Below are 22,949 nucleotides of genomic sequence, written 5' to 3'. Positions count from 1 at the left end.
TGTGACACACTTTATATCTGGGTAACACTGAAAGTGAAACCACACAGCAAATACAGGCACAAACAGTCACAGGCCTAGTATAAATATATATATTTATATATATATATATATATATATATATATATACATACATACATACATACAACACAGCACCGGTGGTATATATCAGGATACTGGTACAATATATCCTGTAGTAGGTACACTTTTTCTTAACTAACGCTGTCTGTATAGAATAACATGTAGAATACTCAAGTGTTCGTAAAGTCACAGCGCTGTATACAGGCAGCTTTACAAGGGAGACCTTGCCCTGGAGTCCCAGACACTAGCCGCTACTATGCTTATAAAATGACGCCCAGCGTCTCAGTCAGGGAGTGAGGGAGAGCGCGAGGCAGCTCCAGGGCAGGAAAATCTGCAGTAGATGTCGCCCTGGGCCGGGTAGAGGCTACAGATCAAGCGCCAGTTCCCCTATGCTGGACTTCCACCACAGGTACTATCGAGCCTTATTAAATGGGGTGTTACTACATTCGACCTGTGCTCTATTGCCCTGGTGGTCTAGTGGGTTCCCTGCTCGGTGACAGTTTTCACGCCAGTGCCGCGACCCGTCTCCCTAGGTCGCGGATGGAACGCGATTTAATGACGGGTCCCGTCTGGGAGACCCTCTTACCTCCTCCCCGTAGTAGCCACGCGAACCAGGAGAGCAACTGCGACCGTGTGCCTAAAGCCAGAGCTTTTCCGCCACAAGTACCCGAGAACAGGACGTGGGAGTATGCAACGCCACTTGGGAGGTGATGGAGCTGCAGCGGTGAAGTGGCACCATGACATACAGCGCTGACAGCTTTGAAGACATTTTCTGTCAGAAAAAGCTTTTTCAGGGCTGCCCAGTGCAGCTCACCTGTTAAATGACCTGCTGCTGCAGACACCAACTGAAACTGAAGGTGTGGTTATAGAGGAGGCCCCAGTGCATCCCTGGACAGCCTGAAGCTTTAGCCTGTTGGTGCCTCTGGATCAAGATCCACTCTACACCCCGATGTTTCCCTGTGGAAACCAATGTAACCTGCTACAGAAATATAATTACCTCTCAACATAACTCTAATTACAAAACCGATCGCTATTGAGAAAATGGTTTCCAATTTTCTTATTGTCTCCCAAGCAACTAATACGAACTATACATCTACGGCCCTGATTTTTCATTTTGCCAATCTGATTCGCTGATCGTCAGCCATCGATGATTGGCGATCTGTCATCGGATCAGGGAAAAACCGCATGTTAAAAATCCCTGAATACAGGATTTCTAGCATGTTGGATTTCCCCAATTCCCACCCCTGGCATCGGCAGAATGGGGGATTGGGGCATCATACTGTAGATATATGGGCCGAGCCCCATAAATCACATCTGCGTAGGTCTAGCAGCAACCTCAAATATCTGTCTGCCCTCCACAATCTTATTGTTATGCAGAAGTTATTTGTTTATAGCTTATCAAAATATCCCTACAGTCCATGTATTTGAGGCAATTTAGAGGTCCAGTCTTATGCTGAGTACAGACTATGAGATAAACAGCCAACAAATGATATATCAATAACTGTATTGGCACGGGTGTACACACGGACAAATGACCAACCTATATGCTGGACAAAGTAACCAGCAACCATGACATAATAACTGGGCAGGCAAATTTATATGCCCACCCAGGTGTAATGTCTGGCCAGATAAATCGTTAGGCCAAATGGTAAGTGTATATGCATACCAAACTCAGTCGCATGTCACTGGGTCTGTCAGTCCGTGGCGCCATCAGCCAAGTATGTACCCCGCATTACTGATATTTAGTTGCCATATTGATTTATCAACTTGATAGGTACTGTATCTTACATTTTGCATACATTGAAAACTTCAATTCTGAAATGTCATTGTTTCAAAAACTGTATACATTTGTCAGTTACTAAATATATGTCTTTTTACTTGCTCATACTTATTTACTTGTGACAGCATTTAAAATCACCGCTTAAGGGCCCCTTACACTTATACGACATGACGGCCCATCATGTCGTATTGGAGATTTCCCTTCAACCTCCCGGCAGCCTCCCGGGCAGCAGGATAGTATAAGATGCATCATATGCGGTCCTTTTGCATACAATGTGTTTTATACAATCCCAGCCATTCCTACGGGATCCGAAATATCACGAGTGCAGCACTCGTGATATGTCGGATCTAGGGTGATCACGGGAACACGCATCGGATCAGATTGGGCGTAAAGCACAACAAAAATGCCAGATTTCACCCAATATATTGTCCCGAATGCCCGAATTGGGCTGAAATCGGACATTATCATTCTAGTCTATGGGACCCTTTAGTATATAAACCCCGTGATTTAAATTAATGGTGCTGTTTCTTTACGAAAACCAACTGCATAAATATATGTAATATACTGTAGGAATAAAGGGGGTTATTCAGAGATGGACACAGATCTTGCTTCCACAGTAGGATCTGCGTCCATCTACTCACATGCTAGGGGACGCCCCAGCACAGGGCAAGGCCGCCCAGCATCTGTGTGGCGCCACCCCGCAATGCATCCGCGCATCGATTTAAGGCCGAACCCTGCCTGCGCGACCTGCGTCACACAGCCACCCCGAAAACGATCCCGACACACCCCACCGTTTTGCATGACACTCCCCGACGCACCGCTTTGCCGCCCACCGATGTCAATTATCTTGCGGACGTATCCTTTGGGGACTGCCCGCAAAGTAAATGACCACGCGGATGCAATGTGGCTACATCAGCGGCGGACTCTGAAGAGGTTTCAAAATTTCTTGTTCAGGAATATTATCTAGAAAACTCCAGAAACAGAAATAAAAAGCAGAGAAAATAACAATTGGTTCTGTCCACAAAGAACATCGTACATACAGGTATGATTACCCAGAGTCTCCTCCAGCAGTCACTGTGAGGAGCACAGGTGAGCAATTAAATGAGCAGGAGGATATTAAGGGAAAGACAGGGAGTAACTAGTACAATGGGGGTCATTCCGAGTTGTTCGCTCGCAAGCGGATTTTAGCAGATTTGCTCATGCTAAGCCGCCGCCTACTGGGAGTGAATCTTAGCATCTTAAAATTGCGAACGATGTATTCGCAATATTGCGATTACACACCTCGTAGCAGTTTCTGAGTAGCTCCAGACTTACTCGGCTTCTGCGATCAGTTCAGTGCTTGTCGTTCCTGGTTTGACGTCACAAACACACCCAGCGTTCGCCCAGACACTCCCCCGTTTCTCCGGCCACTCCTGCGTTTTTTCCGGAAACGGTAGCGTTTTTTCCCACACGCCCATAAAACGGCCTGTTTCCGCCCAGTAACACCCATTTCCTGTCAATCACATTACGATCGCCAGAACGAAGAAAAAGCCGTGAGTAAAATTCCTAAGTGCATAGCAAATTTACTTGGCGCAGTCGCAGTGCGGACATTGCGCATGCGCATTAAGCGGAAAATCGCTGCGATGCGAAGATTTTTACAGAGCGAACAACTCGGAATGACCCCCAATGTTTAAATGAAATGCAGTATAGTTTAGACTGATTCAGAGTTGGATGCAATTTGACCACATCTGATATCACATTGCAAGCTCAGAAATAAATGTGGATCTCTGCCTGTATCTAGAGTTGCCCAAATATGGCCCTCATTCCGAGTTGTTCGCTCGCAAGCTGCTTTTATAGCAGCATTGCACACGCTAAGCCGCCGCCTACTGGGAGTGAATCTTAGCATAGTAAAATTGCGAACGAAAGATTAGCAGAATTGCGAATAGACACTTCTTAGCAGTTTCTGAGTAGCTCCAGACTTACTCGGCAACTGCGATCAGTTCAGTCAGTTTCGTTCCTGGTTTGACGTCACAAACACACCCAGCGTTCGGCCAGACACTCCCCCGTTTCTTCAGACACTCCCGCGTTTTTCCCAGAAACGGCAGCGTTTTTTCACACACACCCATAAAACGTCCAGTTTCCGCCCAGAAACACCCACTTCCTGTCAATCACATTACGATCAACAGAACGAAGAAAAAACCTCGTAATGCGTGAGTAAAATACCTAACTGCACAGCAAATTTACTTGGCGCAGTCGCAGTGCGAACATTGCGCATGCGCAATTAGCGGAAAATCGCTGCGATGCGAAGAAAATTACCGAGCGAACAACTCGGAATGACCACCTATATGTGGCCGCACCTCCCTATACATTGGTTTTAAGTAGCGGTCATCACTATCAAAGCACATCTGCAACAGCACTAACCTTGTTGCAACAGATCTGAGTGAAATCAGAGAGATCACATTCTATGCTCATTTCTGAATATACAGCCGTTCCTGCATGACCTGTACTTGTGTACTCTTGCTTTCTGAGCATGCGCAGAGGGAAAACATGCAGAATACACTCCACAAACAAGCTAACTATGGGGGTCATTCCGAGTTGTTCGCTCGTTGCCGATTTTCGCTATGCTGCAAAATGTGCATGCGCAAGGCACGCAGGGCGCATGCGCTTAGTTATTTAACTAAAAACTTAGCAGATTTGCTGTGGATTCTGCTGCGCTTTTCAGTCGCTCTGCTGATCGGTGAGTGATTGACAGGAAAGGGGCGTTTCTGGGTGGTAACTGAGCGTTTTCCGGGAGTGTGCTAAAAAAACGCAGGCGTGTCAGGGAAAAACGCAGGAGTGTCTGGAGAAATGGGGGAGTGGCTGGTCGAACGCAGGGCGTGTTTGTGATGTCAAACCAGAAACTAAACGGACTGAGCTGATCACAATCTGTGAGTAGGTCTGGAGCTACTCAGAAACTGCAAATAATTATTTATTAGCAGTTTTGCTAATCTTTCGTTCGCTATACTGCTATGCTAAGATACACTCCCAGAGGGCGGCGGCTTAGCGTGTGCAATGCTGCTAAAAGCAGCTAGCAAGCGAACAACTCGGAATGACCCCCTATTAGTCCAACTCTGCATCTACTCTACTCCAAATGAGTACAAACTGCACTACAGGGGATGCAGGTTTTTCCAAAAGACTTGTAAATCCTGTACTTATTACCTAGAGCCACAGATGTGAGACTAGGGCCAGCAAATATTTCTCTTTATTCCCCATTACCCCGTCTTTAATATTAAATATCATTAAATAACCACTGAATCTATATATTTAGCAGTCATGTAATTCTAAATTGAATCTGATTATCTATTTCTCCAATCACTTAGCTACTGCCCATTGTTCTGGAATACTGGAGTAGCAGTGACTCAGGAAATGACACATTAGTAAATGAGAGCACACCTTTATCGTGATTTGACTGCAACCTTCTGAGAAACACTACATACTTCTTCAGCATCTTTTCATGTACTGATTCCATCTAAACTTTTCCTTATTCCATTTTGCACTCATCTTGTATTGAGAAATAAAGCAAATGTCTTTAAAAAGTCATAGTTACCTCCTATCATACTTTCCTACCTAACACTCTCTATGAGGGAGAAAATGCTCTGTTCCTGGACTTTCCTGGTAATGTATAATTGCCATCACCTGTGGTGAAAAAACCTTTCTTCTCAATTAACTAGCTCACCACAGGTGATGGCAATCATACATTACCAGGAAAGTCCAGGAACAGAGCATTTTCTCCCTCATGGAGAGGGTCAGGTAGGCAAGTATGCTTCCTGTGTAACAACACAGGCTATTTTGATCTACAGGTGGCAACTGTAGTTTTTAAAGGATTAATAAAACGAGATTTATGGTAAGAACTTACCGTTGTTAAATCTCTTTCTGCGAGGTACACTGGGCTCCACAGGGAATGACATTGATGTGTAGAGTAGGATCTTGATCCGAGGCACCAACAGGCTCAAAGCTTTGACCTTCTTCCCAGAATGCACAGCGCCGCCTCCTCTATAACCCCGCCTCCGTGCACAGGAGCTCAGTTTTTGTTAACCAGTCCAATGCAGTAGCAGGCAAGAGAGACGACAACCGTTAGTTGCCACATACACCACATTCTCACGACAGGAGAAGGTGTCAGCGGCTAATGCCTTACCAACCCAAAGAAGCTAAGTGCGTCAGGGTGGGCGCCCTGTGGAGCCCAGTGTACCTCGCAGAAAGAGATTTAACAACGGTAAGTTCTTACCATAAATCTTGTATTCTGCTGCGGGGTACACTGGGCTCCACAGGGAATGACATTGGGGATGTCCTAAAGCAGTTCCTTATGGGAGGGCATGCACTGTAGCGGGCACAAGAACCTGGCATCCAAAGGAAGCATCCTGGGAGGCGGAAGTATCGAAGGCATAGAACCTTATGAACGTGTTCACTGAGGACCACGTAGCCGCCTTGCACAATTGTTCAAGGGTCGCACCACGGCGGGCCGCCCAAGAAGGTCCAACCGACCGAGTAGAATGGGCTTTTATAGTAGCAGGAGCTGGAAGGCCAGCCTGTACATAAGCATGTGCAATCACCATTCTAATCCATCTGGCCAGGGTCTGCTTGTGAGCAGGCCAGCAACGTTTGTGAAAACCAAACAGAACAAAGAGAGAATCCGACTTCCTGATGGAGGCAGTTCTCTTCACGTATATACGGAGAGCCCGTACCACATCCAAAGACCACTCTTTGGAAGACAATTCAGGAGAGGCAAAGGCCGGAACCACAATTTCCTGATTAAGGTGGAAAGAAGACACCACCTTAGGTAAATACCCGGTACATGTTCTAAGAACCGCCCAATCACGGTGAAAAATCAGATATGGTGACCTACAAGACAAGGCACCCAAATCCGACACCCTTCTAGCAGAGGCAATAGCCAGCAGAAACAATACCTTAAGAGAAAGCCACTTAAGGTCTGCAGACTCAAGAGGCTCAAATGGAGACCCTTGCAACGCCTCCAAAACCACCGACAAGTCCCAAGGGGCCACAGGCAGGATATAGGGAGGTTGAATCCGCAACACACCCTGAGTGAATGTATGTACATCAGGTAAAGTCACAATTTTTCTCTGGAACCAAACCGACAAGGCAGAAATATGAACCTTGATGGAGGCTAGACGAAGGCCCAAGTCCAGGCCTTGTTGTAGAAAGGCCAAAAGTTTGGCCATACTAAACTTGTAAGCGTCATGATTGTCAGATGCGCACCAAGCAAATTAAGAATTCCAGACCCTATGGTAAATCCGAGCAGAAGCCGGTTTCCGGGCCTTCAACATGGTTTGAATGACCACTTCAGAAAATCCAGGAAAGAAATTCACGCCTCATAAGAAGATGCTGGCTCGTACCCCCTCGCAGCGGAGCTAAGTAAAAATTGGGAAACACCCCCGCCAGTGGATTCGCAGGTGGCGCGGCTGGTGGTATCCTCAGCTCTGCCTGTAACTACCATCATGTCTCTGAAAGAACCGACGGATAAGCTTGTGGAGGTCTGTTTAAAGGCAATTTACACCCTAACCGGTGCTGCGCATAGGCCCACCATTGCGGTGACATGGGCTGCAGAGGCTGTGGAAGCGAGGGCTCAGGAGCTGGAGGCGGAGTTACCTTCCAACGTTTCTGATAAGGCTAGACAATGTCTGTCATATATTGTCACAGCGTCTCATTACATTAAGGAGGTGGCTTCTGATGCCGGTCAGAATGAGGTAAAACTTGTTTAACCACTTTCTGATGTTTAAACCTGTCCGGTTTCTTAGGGGCAGCATCAGGCTCCGGATCATCAGTAATTTGAAGAAGGATCCTGATAGCCTCCAACAAGTCATGGACATCAACCTGTGAAACAGATTCCTCATCAGAAGCGTCGGGATCAGAATCTGTGGGGTCAGTATAAACACCATCCTCATCAGATGAGGTGTCTGGGACGTTGGAGGATTGTGAGGAAGTAATGGCCCGCTTAGAGGACCCCTTGGTCTTAGGCGGCGAGGGTTAGACTTGAGTAGTCAGTGATTGGTTCAATTGCTGTAACTGAGCGGACAGTTGATCTGCCTATGGAGGGTTAACCGCGGGACCATAAGCGGTTGTACCAGCACAGGAGGTCCCATAGGGGGCGTTAGTCTAGTTACCAGCGTATTCAATAGTGTGGAGAAGGTAGCCCAAGGTGGGTCATTTTGAACCCCCGCTGTTACAGTCCCACTGGGGTGTAAAGATTCCCCAGAACCTGAACCCTCAGCTGCTATGTTTTCCTCAAATGCGTCTGCAGCGTCACCACCACGCAATGTGGGATCAGCCCCAGCACCATTGCTCTTTGTAGCTGACATATCCGAAAGCTCAATGCAAGGCAACACAGTACAATATCAGCAGCACAATACCTGACAAGAATCCCCTGTGCAGTGTATCAGCACAAACAAGGAATTCAAGAGGTATACGGTGACTAAAAATCACAGAGAAAAATACACACTGAGTATATCCTGTGAACTACCTATATGAAATGATAAACCTGACGCACTTAGCCCCCTCAGGTTATAGAATATAGGGATAGCAATCTGAGTGAGATACACGAAATGGAAGTCACGCAGCAGCTATATGCACACACACATAGGGGGTCATTCTGAGTTGATCGTAGTTGTGCTAAATTTAGCACAGCTACGATCATCTTCCCTGACATGCGGGGGGACGCCCTGCACAGGGCTAGCCCGCCCCGCATGTCAGTGCCGGCCTCCCCCGCAGAAGTGCAAAGGCACCGCACAGCGGCGATGCCTTTGTACTTCAAGAGTAGCTCCCGACCATTGCAGCTTTAGTGTGCTGGCCAGGAGCTACTCCTCGCTCCCCGGCCCGCAGCGGCTGCGTGTGATATCACGCAGCCGCTGCGGCCCACCCCCCGTTTGGTCCGGCCACGCCTGCTTTGAGCCTGTTGGTGCCTCGGATAAAGATCCTACTCTACACCCCAATGTCATTCCCTGTGGAGCCCAGTGTACCCCGCAGCAGAAAAAAAAAATACTTTAAATGAAAAGTGCTGTATCTTTACCAAAGTTAAAAGCATAAATATATGTAATAACAATACAGGAATGAAAATTCTTGTCCATAAATATTATCAGGAAAACTCCTTAAACAGTAATAAAAAGGAAAGAAAATAATAATTGCTGCTGTTCAGTGAGAACATCATACGTGCAGGTACAGTATGATTATCCAGTATCTCCTTCTGCGGTCACTGTGAGGAGCACTGTTAAACAATTTAATAAGCAGAGCACAAGAAATGACACATTAGTGATTGCAGCGGCGTTTCAATGCAATGCAGGCAACGGCAGCCTGATCTGCCCCCTTAGCCAGGCCGGCCAAATACCAGATTCGCCTAAAAGTGCTCGCTGCCTAATAAAGGGAGAGCACTTTTTAGCAAGATCCCCACCGCCGTAAAGTGCGGCAGTGTCGCACGGCAATCTGTCAGCACTTAATTTAATTTCCCCCTTAGAGACTTACAGTAGGGGGGAATTGAATTGTTCCTGTTAATTTTTCTTCTGGAAAAAATGGGCTGTTATCGCAATTTTTTTGCCCGATGGTGTTATCAGGCAACTGAATTCCAGCCTGTTTTTTTTTCTGCCGAAAATTGACCCATTCTTGTGTGAAACACATGAATCCAGGATAAATTCCTGGATCGGCCACAGAAAAATGACACTGTCCAGGAAATTTTGTTTCTCTCTGCCTCCTGGCAGATGAAACAAAATCCCTGATAATACCGGCTATCAGGGACAATTGAATTATTCCCCATGGATCAATTTGCTGCAGTAATTTAATTTAGGTGCAGTATGCTACACCAACTTTAAAACAAAACCTTAATCTGGGAAAATCCACGTAACATGCATTCCATGTGATATGATTTTGTTGCACAACATTGAAAGCCTTTTCCTGAACAGGAATGAGGTTCAATGGAGAAAAAAGGTGAAGGACGGGCATATTTACAGGCAGCTGACAGTTTCTATTTATGTCTTCACCTTCCACTGTCTTGAAGTAGCTACACAGACCTTCCCTACAAGTGTTAATCCATTTACTTATTTATCTAGTGTTCCCCACACATCTAAGATTAAAACATCGCTTGGACAGCTTTCCTTTTTGTTTCATGTTATTATACGTCACTTATTTGTATAATCATTACATTAATGTACAGGAACATGTAATATGCTCATGCCATACTTGACTACTCCCCCAGAAGTTGCGGAAGACACCTGCACCCCCAGAAGAGTAGTCTGTCCTACTGCAACCTGCTGACTTCCTAAGGAAGTGGGCTCTGCTGGGAGAATAATGCAGCGATTTGTGGGTCACTCTAGAGGGGGCGGGGCCAATATGATGCATTTCTAAGTAATCACGTCATATTGGCCCCACCCCCTCACAAGCGACCCGTAAATTGCAGCATTCCCTGTGAGGGGTGGGGCCTTATTATGCATAGCACCGGGTCTCGTCCCCACCTCCAGTCAGCAGCATCTTTCTCCTCTGGGCTTCTTCTGGAGTAGAAAGCTAGAAAGGTGGCTGATGCTTTATAAATAATGGCTAATAATAATAATAATAATAATAATAACAACAATAACAGATCCTATACCTGTATTATCACTATGAGTGTAAAGGGGGGTACACACAGAGAGATATATGCTTAATTTCTAAGCAATCTGACCGCTTAGAAATTAAGCACGGATCTCTCAGTCTGTATGCCCCATAGCAATAGCGATGCGCGGCCCCGCACGTCGCTATAGCTGGCTCTAGATTGGCCTACATGCAGGCACAATCTAGACAGATTGTGGGTGAAATGAGTGTCCTCCCTGTCCACCCTTTCCCCCTCGCTCAGCACACATCGCACTGTGTGCTGAGCGGGGGAGAGATGTGTGCTGAGTGGTCTGTGCTAGATTGCTCAGCACACATCTCCCCGTGTGTACAGGGCTTTAGCGTGCCATAGACACCAAATTATTCCAATACAACAGTGCATCAGTGGGCAATATATCAATTTGTTTGAATTTGTAAGCATTAACACAAATGTCCACTTATGAAGACCCACGGTTTATATAACCTATCCCCCTCGTGCAACAATAGAGTCTCCTACTTGGGAACCCCTCATACGGTCAGAGTTTGTCAACCATATACCATACCTCTGCTGCAAGGTAATTCCCAGTTGCAAGGTGTTTAAATCGATAAAGACTGTTCCAGTGGCCAGCACCACCCCTGCAAGGGTCATGATGGACAATCTGTAAATGAAGGCAGAGACAGTTATCAGTTAATGCAATCATAAAACTCACTTTACTCATCACTCCTGGAAGATATTCAGTTGCTGATTATCCAGCTTTAGTATCAAGCAAACTTTATTTGCACTATAGACCTTATTCAGCAAGGATTGCAATTTCTGCTAAAAAGCAGTTACTGCGATCAAATAGTTGCCGCCGAAAAAATGAGAAAAAACAGTCATTGCAGAAATTGCAAATGCATCGCAATAACTGGAACATCAAAGATTTTTACCATCTGCGCCAGGCAAGGTCGTCCACAATTCTTGCAACACAAGAGGCTGGAAGTGGTCATCGCTGACATCAGAGTCCCTCCTTAAATTCGCCTGGGCACGCCTGCGTTTTTCCAGACACACCCAGAAAACGGTATGTTTCCGCCCAGAAACACCGGCTTCCTGTTAAACAGTGTCAGCATTGCGATCCCGATGTGTACGCATTTTCTGTAGCTATTATTACTCGCACATGCACAATGCGAGCGCGTTCGCATGCACAGTAGTTTGATAATTTTCTAATTTTGCAATCCTTACTGAATAAGGTCCTATGTGCCCTGTTTTGTCTGTCTCAAACTACAGGCACTGGAAAGACCAGCCTGCGGAAACGTTCACGTGTAACAACTATCATGTTGGAAAAGGATGGACCTCTGTTACATATCTTCTTAGTGGCTCAGTTTCTTTGCTTTGCCACTTGGTACTTGTTTATGACAGAGAATTCCTCTCCTTACATTGGAAGGTGGGGATGCAGTTAAAATGCCGGCTGTCAGGATCCTGCCGTTCAGGATACTGACGCCGGAATCCCAACAGCCGGCATATTACCGACGGCCAGAATCCCGACACACGCATAGTATTCCCACTTGGTTTGTGGGTCCATGCCACTAACCAAGTGTATATAGAACCTGTGGTGAGCAAAGCTCGCCACTGGGCCCGAAGCGTGGCGAGCGCAGTGAGCACATGAGAGGGCTTGCTGCCGTGCTGCTGGGACTCCTGCAGACGGGATGCCTCTGGCGCTATACTGACTGCCGGCATCCCATTTTATACTGGATCTGGAAGGTGACCTGATGACTGTCTATACAATTACACCTTCAGTGACCATGCAAACCATTGCTGAGAGCAACAGGAACTAATAATCAGTCCATCTGTGCCCCGGCATTTTCCATGTAGGTTCCAGAACAGGTTTCCTGATGAAGTAGTTAGCCTTCAGACATTTGTAATGCCGGCAATCAAAGACCGGAGACGGAATCCTGACTGCAGTCAGAATCCCAATGCCGGAGTCCAGACAGCCAACATCCTAAACATCAGTATGCTGGGGAGGGTTATTGTTAGGCTGTGGGGTGGTTAGTTTTAGGCTGTAGGGGGGAGGAATAGCGTTAGGCTGCAAGATGGGAGGGTTAGGAATAGGGCTAGGAATAGGGTTAGAAGAGGGTTAGCATACTTACCTACCAGGTGACAGGATTCTAGGCATCGGGATGCCGCTGTCGATCATGAGACCACCAGCATTCTGAGCGCCGGTCTTCCATACCAAACCCGTCTCCTGGGGTTGGGTTATGGGATGCCAACGGTCAGAATACCGACAATGGAATCCCAACTGCCATAATCATGACAGGGGCGTGTAAGTAAATGAACCCTAACCCTCCCTCCAACCCTTCCTTCCCGCAGCCTAACCCTTCCTGCAGCCTAACCCTAACTCTCCCCCCACAGCCTAAGCTTAATCTTCCCCAGCATAGTTACATTCGGGATTCCGGATGTCGAGATTCCAGCATCAGTATTCTGATAGGTGTCGGGACTCCAGAGCCGGTCTCCATATGTTGGGAAGCCAACTACATCCCATCTCCTGGGTTTAGGTGCAGTCACATTACACAATTGCTGCCACCTAGCTGTATATTCCAAACGATTTTTAAGGCATCAGCATCACCGCAGTTTCATGTCGTACGTAATGGAAGTCACACTCACCTCCACTTCCCAGAGGGCATTGGAGCTAGTAGCTGATGTGGCTGACTGGCGAAGAGTAGTGCGCAGAAAGACGTGGTGCCGAGCCTTATACTCATCACATGTGAGGAACTTCTCCTGCTCAGCATGAAAGAGGCGGACCACATCACCCTGTAGAGAAGATTTGTATGTATACATAAAGACTGAAACTAAGTAGTGTATGTAAAATCTGATATGCAGTATAGGTGGTAGTATGTGGGTTGTGTTAGTTGCAGTTAGCATCACACGTTCATCCTGACAGAATAGCATACAGATGTAGCCAAGCTCAGCTTGCCTGCAGCTGATCGTACCCACGACTCGTTTGCCAAGGTATGTGCGCACATACCCAGGTGCATGCATATATTCGTACCCGTGAGGCATTCACTTTACATTGTGCGATCGCAGGTGCAAAGAGCCGCAGCCCGGTGCACAAACTCGCACCCGTGATGCGTACACTTGTGCGTACGCATCGCAGGTAAGATGAGAATGGCTCCATCTGTATTTGACGCACATCTGAGTAGAGTTAATGCTGCTGTGTGCCCAGCATATCTTATTGCTAACAATTGATATATTCAAGTGTACCTTTAATGTTGTTACAAATTACTGTGGTTTCTATTTTAAAAACCAATTTTTCTAAATAACTTTCCATGTCAGTAATAGTACTTTTCATTGGGACTTCAACCGTTTACTTCACTGTCAGTCTGGCTTGGCTTTCTCTGTAGCAGGGGGCTATGACACAGCCTCTCTAATAAATCACAGTACTATAACTGGTAAGAGTTATTGGTGGTCATTCGGAGTTGTTCGCTCGTTTCCGATTTTCACTACGCTGCAATTTGTTGCTAATTGCGCATTCGCAAGGCACGCAGGGCGCATGCGCTTAGTTATTTAACGAAAAACTTAGCAGTTTTGCTGGTGACGATTTTCAGTCGCACTGCTGATCGGTGAATGATTGACGGGAAAGGGGCGTTTCTGTGTGGTAACTGAGCGTTTTCCGGGAGTGTGCTAAAAAACGCAGGCGTGTCAGGGAAAAACGCGGGAGTGTCTGGAGAAACGGGGGAGTGGCTGGCCGAACGCAGGGCGTGTTTGTGACGTCAAACGTCAAAGCAGGAACTAAACGGACCGAGCTGATTGCAATCTGTGAGTAGGTCTGGAGCTACTCAGAAACTGCAAAGAATTATTAAGTAGCAGTTCTGCTAATCTTTCGTTCGCTATTCTGCTAAGATAACACACACTCCCAGAAGGCGGCGGCCTAGCGTGTGCAATGCTGCTAAAAGCAGCTGGCGAGCGGACAACTTGGAATGAGGGCCATTGTGTCAAATTCATTCTGGAAGGGCGGAAAAACTAGGGATTTCAGACGTTTTGCTCTTACCCCTTTCAAGACATCCTCCATATAGTCTTTGTATTGCATGAACAGATTGATCTTCCAGCTGGTGTTTGAATTCAGAGAATTCACCTAGAAATAAAACATTTCTTATTTATGCAGTAACCAGGCCTGGATTAAAACCCCATGGGGCCTAAAACAAAATGCTGGTTATGGCCACCTTCACACCCTCCTCCTATTTGTCACACAAAAAACAAAAACATAATAATGGGTTGCATTAATCCAGCCCCTCAGTACCCGCTGGAGCACTGAGGGGCTGGATTAATGCACCTAGTGGATAATCCAGCTCTGATGGTAATATACTGTAAAACACAGTCCCAGAATTTGACTGTTTAGGATGGCGTCTGGGACTGAAATACAGCTCTAGAATACAGATCCCACATTTATACTGATATCGAAAGAGATATTCTTTGCCCCCAATACAGTGATGGGTGCCAAGAACAAAGAAAGTGACTAAGGCTGAGCATTCCATTTTCATATAAGTCTGAAAGATCAGCACGATGATACCCTCAGGAATTGCTGCACTTCTGGCAAATGCCAATGAGTTCAAACTGCTAGTCTGTATGTACCTAAAAATTGCCATCAAGCATTAGAAATAAGATTTCAAAGATTTAAAGGTAGAATATGCATATATGGATATAAAGTATATGGGCTCTAGAGTAAGAGTACTTATGTGTGTGACCAGAGCTCTGGATACTCTGACTTGGGGCCAAATGGACAGATCCTTACAGGGGCAAACGCAGGATTTGCGTGAGGGGGTTTCAAGAGGGGGAGGAGCCAAGCACAGGGGTGGAGACTGGAGTGACCCAGTCTATGCTGGGTTCGTTAAACTATTGTAGATAATCAGACCTACATGAGATGAGAAGACAAAGGGGCGCGAGTGGACCTCGAAACGTTGTCTGTCCATATGTGTGTTTAATACACTATTCAAGTGATTTTAAATCTCAGAGTGTCACCTCTTCTTTTCTGTTGGACTGTTGCTGCTGCTAGAGGGCACCGGAGTTTTATATTTTATATCAGGGAGTGCCGGCCATACAAAAAAAAAAAAAATATATATATATATATATATATATATATATACACACATATATATATATATAAATATATATATATATATATATAATAGTGATGAGCGGGTTCGGTTCCTCGGAATCCGAACCCCCCCGAACTTCACCCTTTTTACACGGGTCCGAGGCAGACTCGGATCCTCCCGCCTTGCTCGGTTAACCCGAGCACGCCCGAACGTCATCATCCCGCTGTCGGATTCTCGCGAGATTCGGATTTTATATAAGGAGCCGCGCGTCGCCGCCATTTATCACTCGTGCATTGGAAATGATAGTGAGAGGACGTGGCTGGCGTCCTCTCACTTTGTTTCAGGGGGCTGCAGTGCAAATATCTTTATTCTGGGGACCAGCAGTATTATAGGAGGAGTATAGTGCAGAGTTTTGCTGACCAGTGACCACCAGTATTATACGTTGTCTGCCTGAAAAACGCTCCATATTTGTGCTCAGTGTGCTGCATATATATGTGCTCACACTGCTTTATTGTGGGGACTGGGGACCAGCAGTATTATATAGGAGGAGTACAGTGCAGAGTTTTGCTGACCAGTGACCACCAGTATACGTTGTCTGCCTGAAAAACGCTCCATATCTGTGCTCAGTGTGCTGCATATATCTGTGCTCACACTGCTTTATTGTGGGGACTGGGGACCAGCAGTATTATATAGGAGGAGTACAGTGCAGAGTTTTGCTGACCAGTGACCACCAGTATTATACGTTCTCTGCCTGCAAAACGCTCCATATCTGTGCTCAGTGTGCTGCATATATCTGTGCTCACACTGCTTTATTGTGGGGACTGGGGACCAGCAGTATTATATAGGAGGAGTACAGTGCAGAGTTTTGCTGACCAGTGACCACCAGTATTATACGTTCTCTGCCTGAAAAACGCTCCATATCTGTGCTCAGTGTGCTGCATATATCTGTGCTCACACTGCTTTATTGTGGGGACTGGGGACCAGCAGTATTATATAGGAGGAGTACAGTGCAGAGTTTTGCTGACCAGTGACGACCAGTAGTATATGTTCTCTGCCTGAAAAACGCTCCATATCTGTGCTGCATTGTAGTATATAGTAGGAGTATAGTGCATAATTTTGCTGACCACCAGTATATAATATATAGGAGTACGGTACAGAAGGCCAATGCTCTACCTACCTCTGTGTCGTCAAGTATACTATCCATCCATACCTGTGGTGCATTTCAGTTTTGCACAGTTTGCTGACCACCAGTATATAATATATAGCAGTACGGTACAGTAGGCCACTGCTCTACCTACCTCTGTGTTGTCAAGTATACTATCCATCCATACCTGTGGTGCATTTCAGTTTTGCACAGTTTGCTGACCACCAGTATATAATATATAGCAGTACGGTACAGTAGGCCACTGCTCTACCTACCTCTGTGTCATCAAGTATACTATCCATCCATACCTGTGGTGCATTTCAGTTTTGCACAGTTTGCTGACCACCAGTATATAATATATAGCAGTACGGTACAGTAGGCCACTGCTCTACCGACCTCTGTGTCGTCAAGTATATTATCCATCCATACCTGTGGTGCATTTCAGTTTGGCACAGTTTGATGACCACCAGTATATAATATATAGCAGTACGGTACAGTAGGCCACTGCTCTACCTACCTCTGTGTAGTCAAGTATACTATCCATCCATACCTGTGGTGCATTTCAGTTGTGCGCAGTATATATAGTAGTAGGCCATTGCTATTGATACTGGCATATAATTCCACACATTAAAAATTGGAAAACAAAAATGTGGAAGGTAAAATAGGGAAAGATCAAGATCCACTTCCACCTCGTGCTGAAGCTGCTGCCACTTGTCATGGCCGAGACGATGAAATGCCATCAGCGTCGTCTGCCAAGGCCGATGCCCAATGTCATAGTAGAGAGCATGTAAAATCCAAAACACAAAAGTTCAGTAAAATGACCCAAAAATCAAAATTAAAAGCGTCTGAGGAGAAGCGTAAACTTGCCAATATGCCATTTACGACACGGAGTGGCAAGGAACGGCTGAGGCCCTGGCCTATGTTCATGGCTAGTGGTTCAGCTTCACATGAGGATGGAAACACTCATCCTCTCGCTACAAAAATGAAAAGACTTAAGCTGGCAAAAGCACAGCAAAGAACTGTGCGTTCTTCTAAATCACAAATCCCCAAGGAGAGTCCAATTGTGTCGGGTGCGATGCCTGACCTTCCCAACACTGGACGGGAAGAGGTGGCGCCTTCCACCATTTGCACGCCCCCTGCAAGTGCTGGAAGAAGCACCCGCAGTCCAGTTCCTTATAGTCAAATTGAAGAGGTCACTGTTGAAGTACACCAGGATGAGGATATGGGTGTTGCTGGCGCTGAGGAGGAAATTGACAAGGAGGATTCTGATGGTGAGGTGGTTTGTTTAAGTCAGGCACCCGGGGAGACACCTGTTGTCCGTGGGACGAATATGGCCATTGACATGCCTGGTCAAATTACAAAAAAAATTACCTCTTCGGTGTGGAATTATTTTAACACAAATGCGGACAACAGGTGTCAAGCCGTGTGTTGCCTTTGTCAAGCTGTAATAAGTAGGGGTAAGGACGTTAACCACCTCGGAACATCCTCCCTTATACGTCACCTGCAGCGCATTCATCATAAGTCAGTGACAAGTTCAAAAACTTTGGATGACAGCGGAAGCAGTCCACTGACCACTAAATCCCTTCCTCTTGTAACCAAGCTCCTGCAAACCATACCACCAACTCCCTCAGTGTCAATTTCCTCCTTACACAGGAAAGCCAATAGTCCTGCAGGCCATGTCACTGTCAAGTCTGACGAGTCCTCTCCTGCCTGGGATTCCTCCGATGCATCCTTGAGTGTAACGCCTCCTGCTGCTGGCGCTGCTGTTGTTGCTGCTGGGAGTCGATCGTCATCCCAGAGGGGAAGTCGGAAGACCACTTGTACTACTTCCAGTAAGCAATTGACTGTCCAACAGTCCTTTGCGAGGAAGATGAAATATCACAGCAGTCATCCTGCTGCAAAGCGGATAACTCAGACCTTGGCAGCCTGGGCGGTAAGAAACGTGTTTCCGTTATCCACCATTAATTCACAGGCAACTACAGACTTGATTGAGGTACTGTGTCCCCGGTACCAAATACTATCTAGGTTCCATTTCTCTAGGCAGGCGATACCGAAAATGTGCATAGACCTCAGAAAAAGAGTCACCAGTATCCTAAAAAATGCAGTTGTACCCAATGTCCACTTAACCACGGACATGTGGACAAGTGGAGCAGGGCAGACTCAGGACTATATGACTGTGACAGCCCACTGGGTAGATGTATTGCCTCCCGCAGCAAGAACAGCAGCGGCGGCACCAGTAGCAGCATCTCGCAAACGCCAACTCGTTCCTAGGCAGGCTACGCTTTGTATCACCGCTTTCCAGAAGAGGCACACAGCTGACAACCTCTTACGGAAACTGAGGAACATCATCGCAGAATGGCTTACCCCAAATGGACTCTCCTGGGGATTTGTGACATTGGACAACGCCAGCAATATTGTGCGTGCATTACATCTGGGCAAATTCCAGCACGACCCATGTTTTGCACATACATTGAATTTGGTGATGCAGAATTATTTAAAAAACGACAGGGGCGTGCAAGAGATGCTGTCGGTGGCCCGAAGAATTGCAGGCCACTTTCGGCATTCAGCCAATGCGTGCCGAAGACTGGAGCACCAGCAAACAGTCCTGAACCTGCCCTGCCATCATCTGAAGCAAGAGGTGGTAACGAGGTGGAATTCAACCCTCTATATGCTTCAGAGGATGGAGGAGCAGCAAAAGGCCATTCAAGTCTATACATCTGCCTACGATATAGGCAAAGAAGGGGGAATGCACCTGACTCAAGCGCAGTGGAGAATGATTTCAACGTTGTGCAAGGTTCTGCAACCCATTGAACTTGCCACACGTGAAGTCAGTTCAGACACTGCCAGCCTGAGTCAGGTCATTCCCCTCATCAGGCTTTTGCAGAAGAAGCTGGAGACATTGAAGGAGGAGCTAAAACAGAGCGATTCCGCTAGGCATGTGGGACTTGTGGATGGAGCCCTTAATTTGCTTAACCAGGATTCACGGGTGGTCAATCTGTTGAAATCAGAGCACTACATTTTGGCCACCGTGCTCGATCCTAGATTTAAAACCTACGTTGGATCTCTCTTTCCGGCAGACACAAGTCTGCAGGGGTTCAAAGACCTGCTGGTGAGAAAATTGTCAAGTCAAGCGGAACGTGACCCGTCAACAGCTCCTCCTTCACATTCTCCCGCAACTGGGGGAGCGAGGAAAAGGCTAAGAATTCCGAGCCCACCCGCTGGCGGTGATGCAGGGCAGTCTGGAGCGAGTGCTGACATCTGGTCCGGACTAAAGAACCTGCCAACGATTACTGACATGTCGTCTACTGTCACTGCATATGATTCTCTCACCATTGAAAGAATGGTGGAGGATTATATGAGTGACCGCATCCAAGTAGGCACGTCAGACATTCCGTCCGTATACTGGCAGGAAAAAGAGGCAATTTGGAGGCCCTTGCAGAAACTGGCTTTATTTTACCTAAGTTGCCCACCCTCCAGTGTGTACTCCGAAAGAGTGTTTAGTGCAGCCGTTCACCTTGTCAGCAATCGGCGTACGAGGTTACTTCCAGAAAATGTGGAGAAGATGATGTTCATCAAAATGAATTATAATCAATTCCTCCGTGGAGACATTCACCAGCAATTGCCTCCAGAAAGTACACAGGGACCTGAGATGGTGGATTCCAGTGGGGACGAATTAATAATCTGTGAGGAGGGGGATGTACACAGTGAAAGGGGTGAGGAATCGGACGATGAGGAGGAGGTGGACATCTTGCCTCTGTAGAGCCAGTTTGTGCAAGGAGAGATTGATTGCTTCTTTTTTGGTGGGGGCCCAAACCAACCAGTCATTTCAGTCACAGTTGTGTGGCAGACCCTGTCGCTGAAATGATGGGTTTGTTAAAGTGTGCATGTCCTGTTTATACAACATAAGGGTGGGTGGGAGGGCCCAAGGACAATTCCATCTTGCACCTCTTTTTTCTTTAATTTTTCTTTGCATCATGTGCTGTTTGGGGACTATTTTTTTGAAGTGCCATCCTGCCTGACACTGCAGTGCCACTCCTAGATGGGCCAGGTGTTTGTGTCGGCCACTTGTGTCGCTTAGCTTAGCCATCCAGCGACCTTGGTGCACCTCTTTTTTTCTTTGCAACATGTGCTGTTTGGGGACTATTTTTTTGTAGTGCCATCCTGTCTGACACTGCAGTGCCACTCCTAGATGGGCCAGGTGTTTGTGTCGGCCACTTGGGTCGCTTAGCTTAGTCATCCAGCGACCTCGGTGCAAATTTTAGGACTAAAAATAATATTGTGAGGTGTGAGGTGTTCAGAATAGACTGAAAATGAGTGGAAATTATGGTTATTGAGGTTAATAATACTATGAGATCAAAATGACCCCCAAATTCTATGATTTAAGCTGTTTTTGAGGGGTTTTTGTAAAAAAACACCCGAATCCAAAACACACCCGAATCCGACAAAAAATTTTCAGGGAGGTTTTGCCAAAACGCGTCCGAATCCAAAACACGGCCGCGGAACCGAATCCAAAACCAAAACACAAAACCCGAAAAATGTCCGGTGCACATCACTAATATATATATAAATATATATATATATATACACACACATGTGTATGTATATATATATATATATATATATATATATATAAATATATATATATATATATATATATAAATATATATATATATATATATATATATATAAATATATATATATATATATATATATATATGCGTGTAATATATATATATATATATATATATATATATTGATACTGCATGCTGAAAAATATATGCAAGAATAATAACTGCACTTACTACCCAGCCTACTGTCTGATCTTCACTTGAAACAGAAAGCAGCAGCCAGTGGGAACTGAGGCAACCAGAGCAGCTTCCAAGACACACACACAGCGCAGCTTGGACAAGTGCACCACCCGCGATTTGCAGGCGTCTGAATGGGCAGGGACAAATTCTGGAGGGGGCGCGGCCTAAATACCGGACCGCGCCTCCGGGTTTTTTACTTTAAAAAAATGATTTGGTCGTTCAGGGGGGGTTTCTGGGTACTCAGAAACCCCCCCTGCGTGCGCTAGTGCCTTAGGAGATTGATCGCAGTCGGACCATGGGCTGCAGCACAGACGACTCATTGCATGGGTGGAGTGCGGTTAGCACATATAAACATACATGTAATAATAGGATTTTAATAAGTACCAGTAAATCCTTTTCTCTTAGTCCGTAGAGGATGCTGGGGACTCCAAAAGGACCATGGGGTATAGACGGGATCCGCAGGAGACATGGGCACTTTAAGACTTTAAGTGAACTGGCTCCTCCCTCTATGCCCCTACTCCAGACCTCAGTTATAGGAACTGTACCCAGAGGAGACGGACATTTCGAGGAAAAGGATTTTTGTTAAACCAAAGGTGAGATACATACCAGATCAGTACATTTTTAAAACATAAAACATTTAATATACATTACACACAAAACATTAATCACACGGCCGGTGTATATCAATTAATTAAAATAACATAAAAATATATAGAACCTAGTGGCCACTCCTGAATCAATTAGCTTAATTGCTGCACTATTGATTAGCAGCATGCAATAACATTTAGCCAACAATTCATAGCTTTTATATTTGTCAGATATAGATGGTAAAAGCTCAAAAAAGCACCAATGGTTAGTGTCATATAGCAATATTTAACTGGCAGTTCATGGCACTTGCCAAATGATGATGAAATAAGCTTGAAGACGTTATAGGTTCTATATATTTTTATGTTATTTTAATTAATTGATATACACCGGCCGTGTGATTAATGTTTTGTGTGTAATGTATATTAAATGCTTTATGTTTTAAAAATGTACTGATCTGGACAGCGCTTCATTCTTTGGTGTTATGTATTATTTGCTTTTTTGGGGTTAGCAGTGACCTCTTAAGTGAAGCAGCAGTCCTTGATCAGGCTAATTGATATCCCAGAATTTTTTGTTTGTCAGCGCCCAGGTGTCCCTTTTGTTCTTTGCATTGAGATACATACCAGCTCACACCACAACACACCGTACAACATGGCATTTAACTAAAACCAGTTAACAGCGTGAACCAAAGAGATCAGCAACAGGCTGACCTTTACCAAAACACAACCTTTGTGTAACATAAGCAATAACTATTTACAATTACTGCAGATAGAGTCCGCACTGGGACTGGCGCCCAGCATCCTCTACGGACTAAGAGAAAAGGATTTACCAGTAGGTATTAAAATCCTATTTTCTCCTTCGTCCTAGAGGATGCTGGGGACTCCAAAAGGATCATGGGGTTTATACC

The 22,949-nt window shown here is 45.8% G+C and overlaps 1 protein-coding gene across 1 annotated transcript in view; it reads right to left on the bottom strand.

Annotated features, from left to right (window-relative positions):
• The window catches only part of ITPR3 (inositol 1,4,5-trisphosphate receptor type 3), a 418,536-nt gene that overhangs the window by 307,746 nt on the left and 87,841 nt on the right, over positions 1-22,949 (bottom strand). The window contains exons 7-9 of the mRNA XM_063954848.1: positions 14,461-14,544; positions 13,077-13,223; positions 11,002-11,097 (exon numbers count right to left, since the gene is read on the bottom strand). Coding sequence (XP_063810918.1) covers positions 11,002-11,097; positions 13,077-13,223; positions 14,461-14,544 — 327 coding nt within the window. The remainder of the gene's footprint in view (positions 1-11,001; positions 11,098-13,076; positions 13,224-14,460; positions 14,545-22,949) is intronic.

The sequence above is a fragment of the Pseudophryne corroboree genome, chromosome 2 (assembly GCF_028390025.1).
Source record: "Pseudophryne corroboree isolate aPseCor3 chromosome 2, aPseCor3.hap2, whole genome shotgun sequence".
NCBI lineage: Eukaryota > Metazoa > Chordata > Amphibia > Anura > Myobatrachidae > Pseudophryne > Pseudophryne corroboree.
Note: the sequence above shows the minus strand (reverse complement) of the source record. Positions and strands in the feature narration are given on the sequence as shown.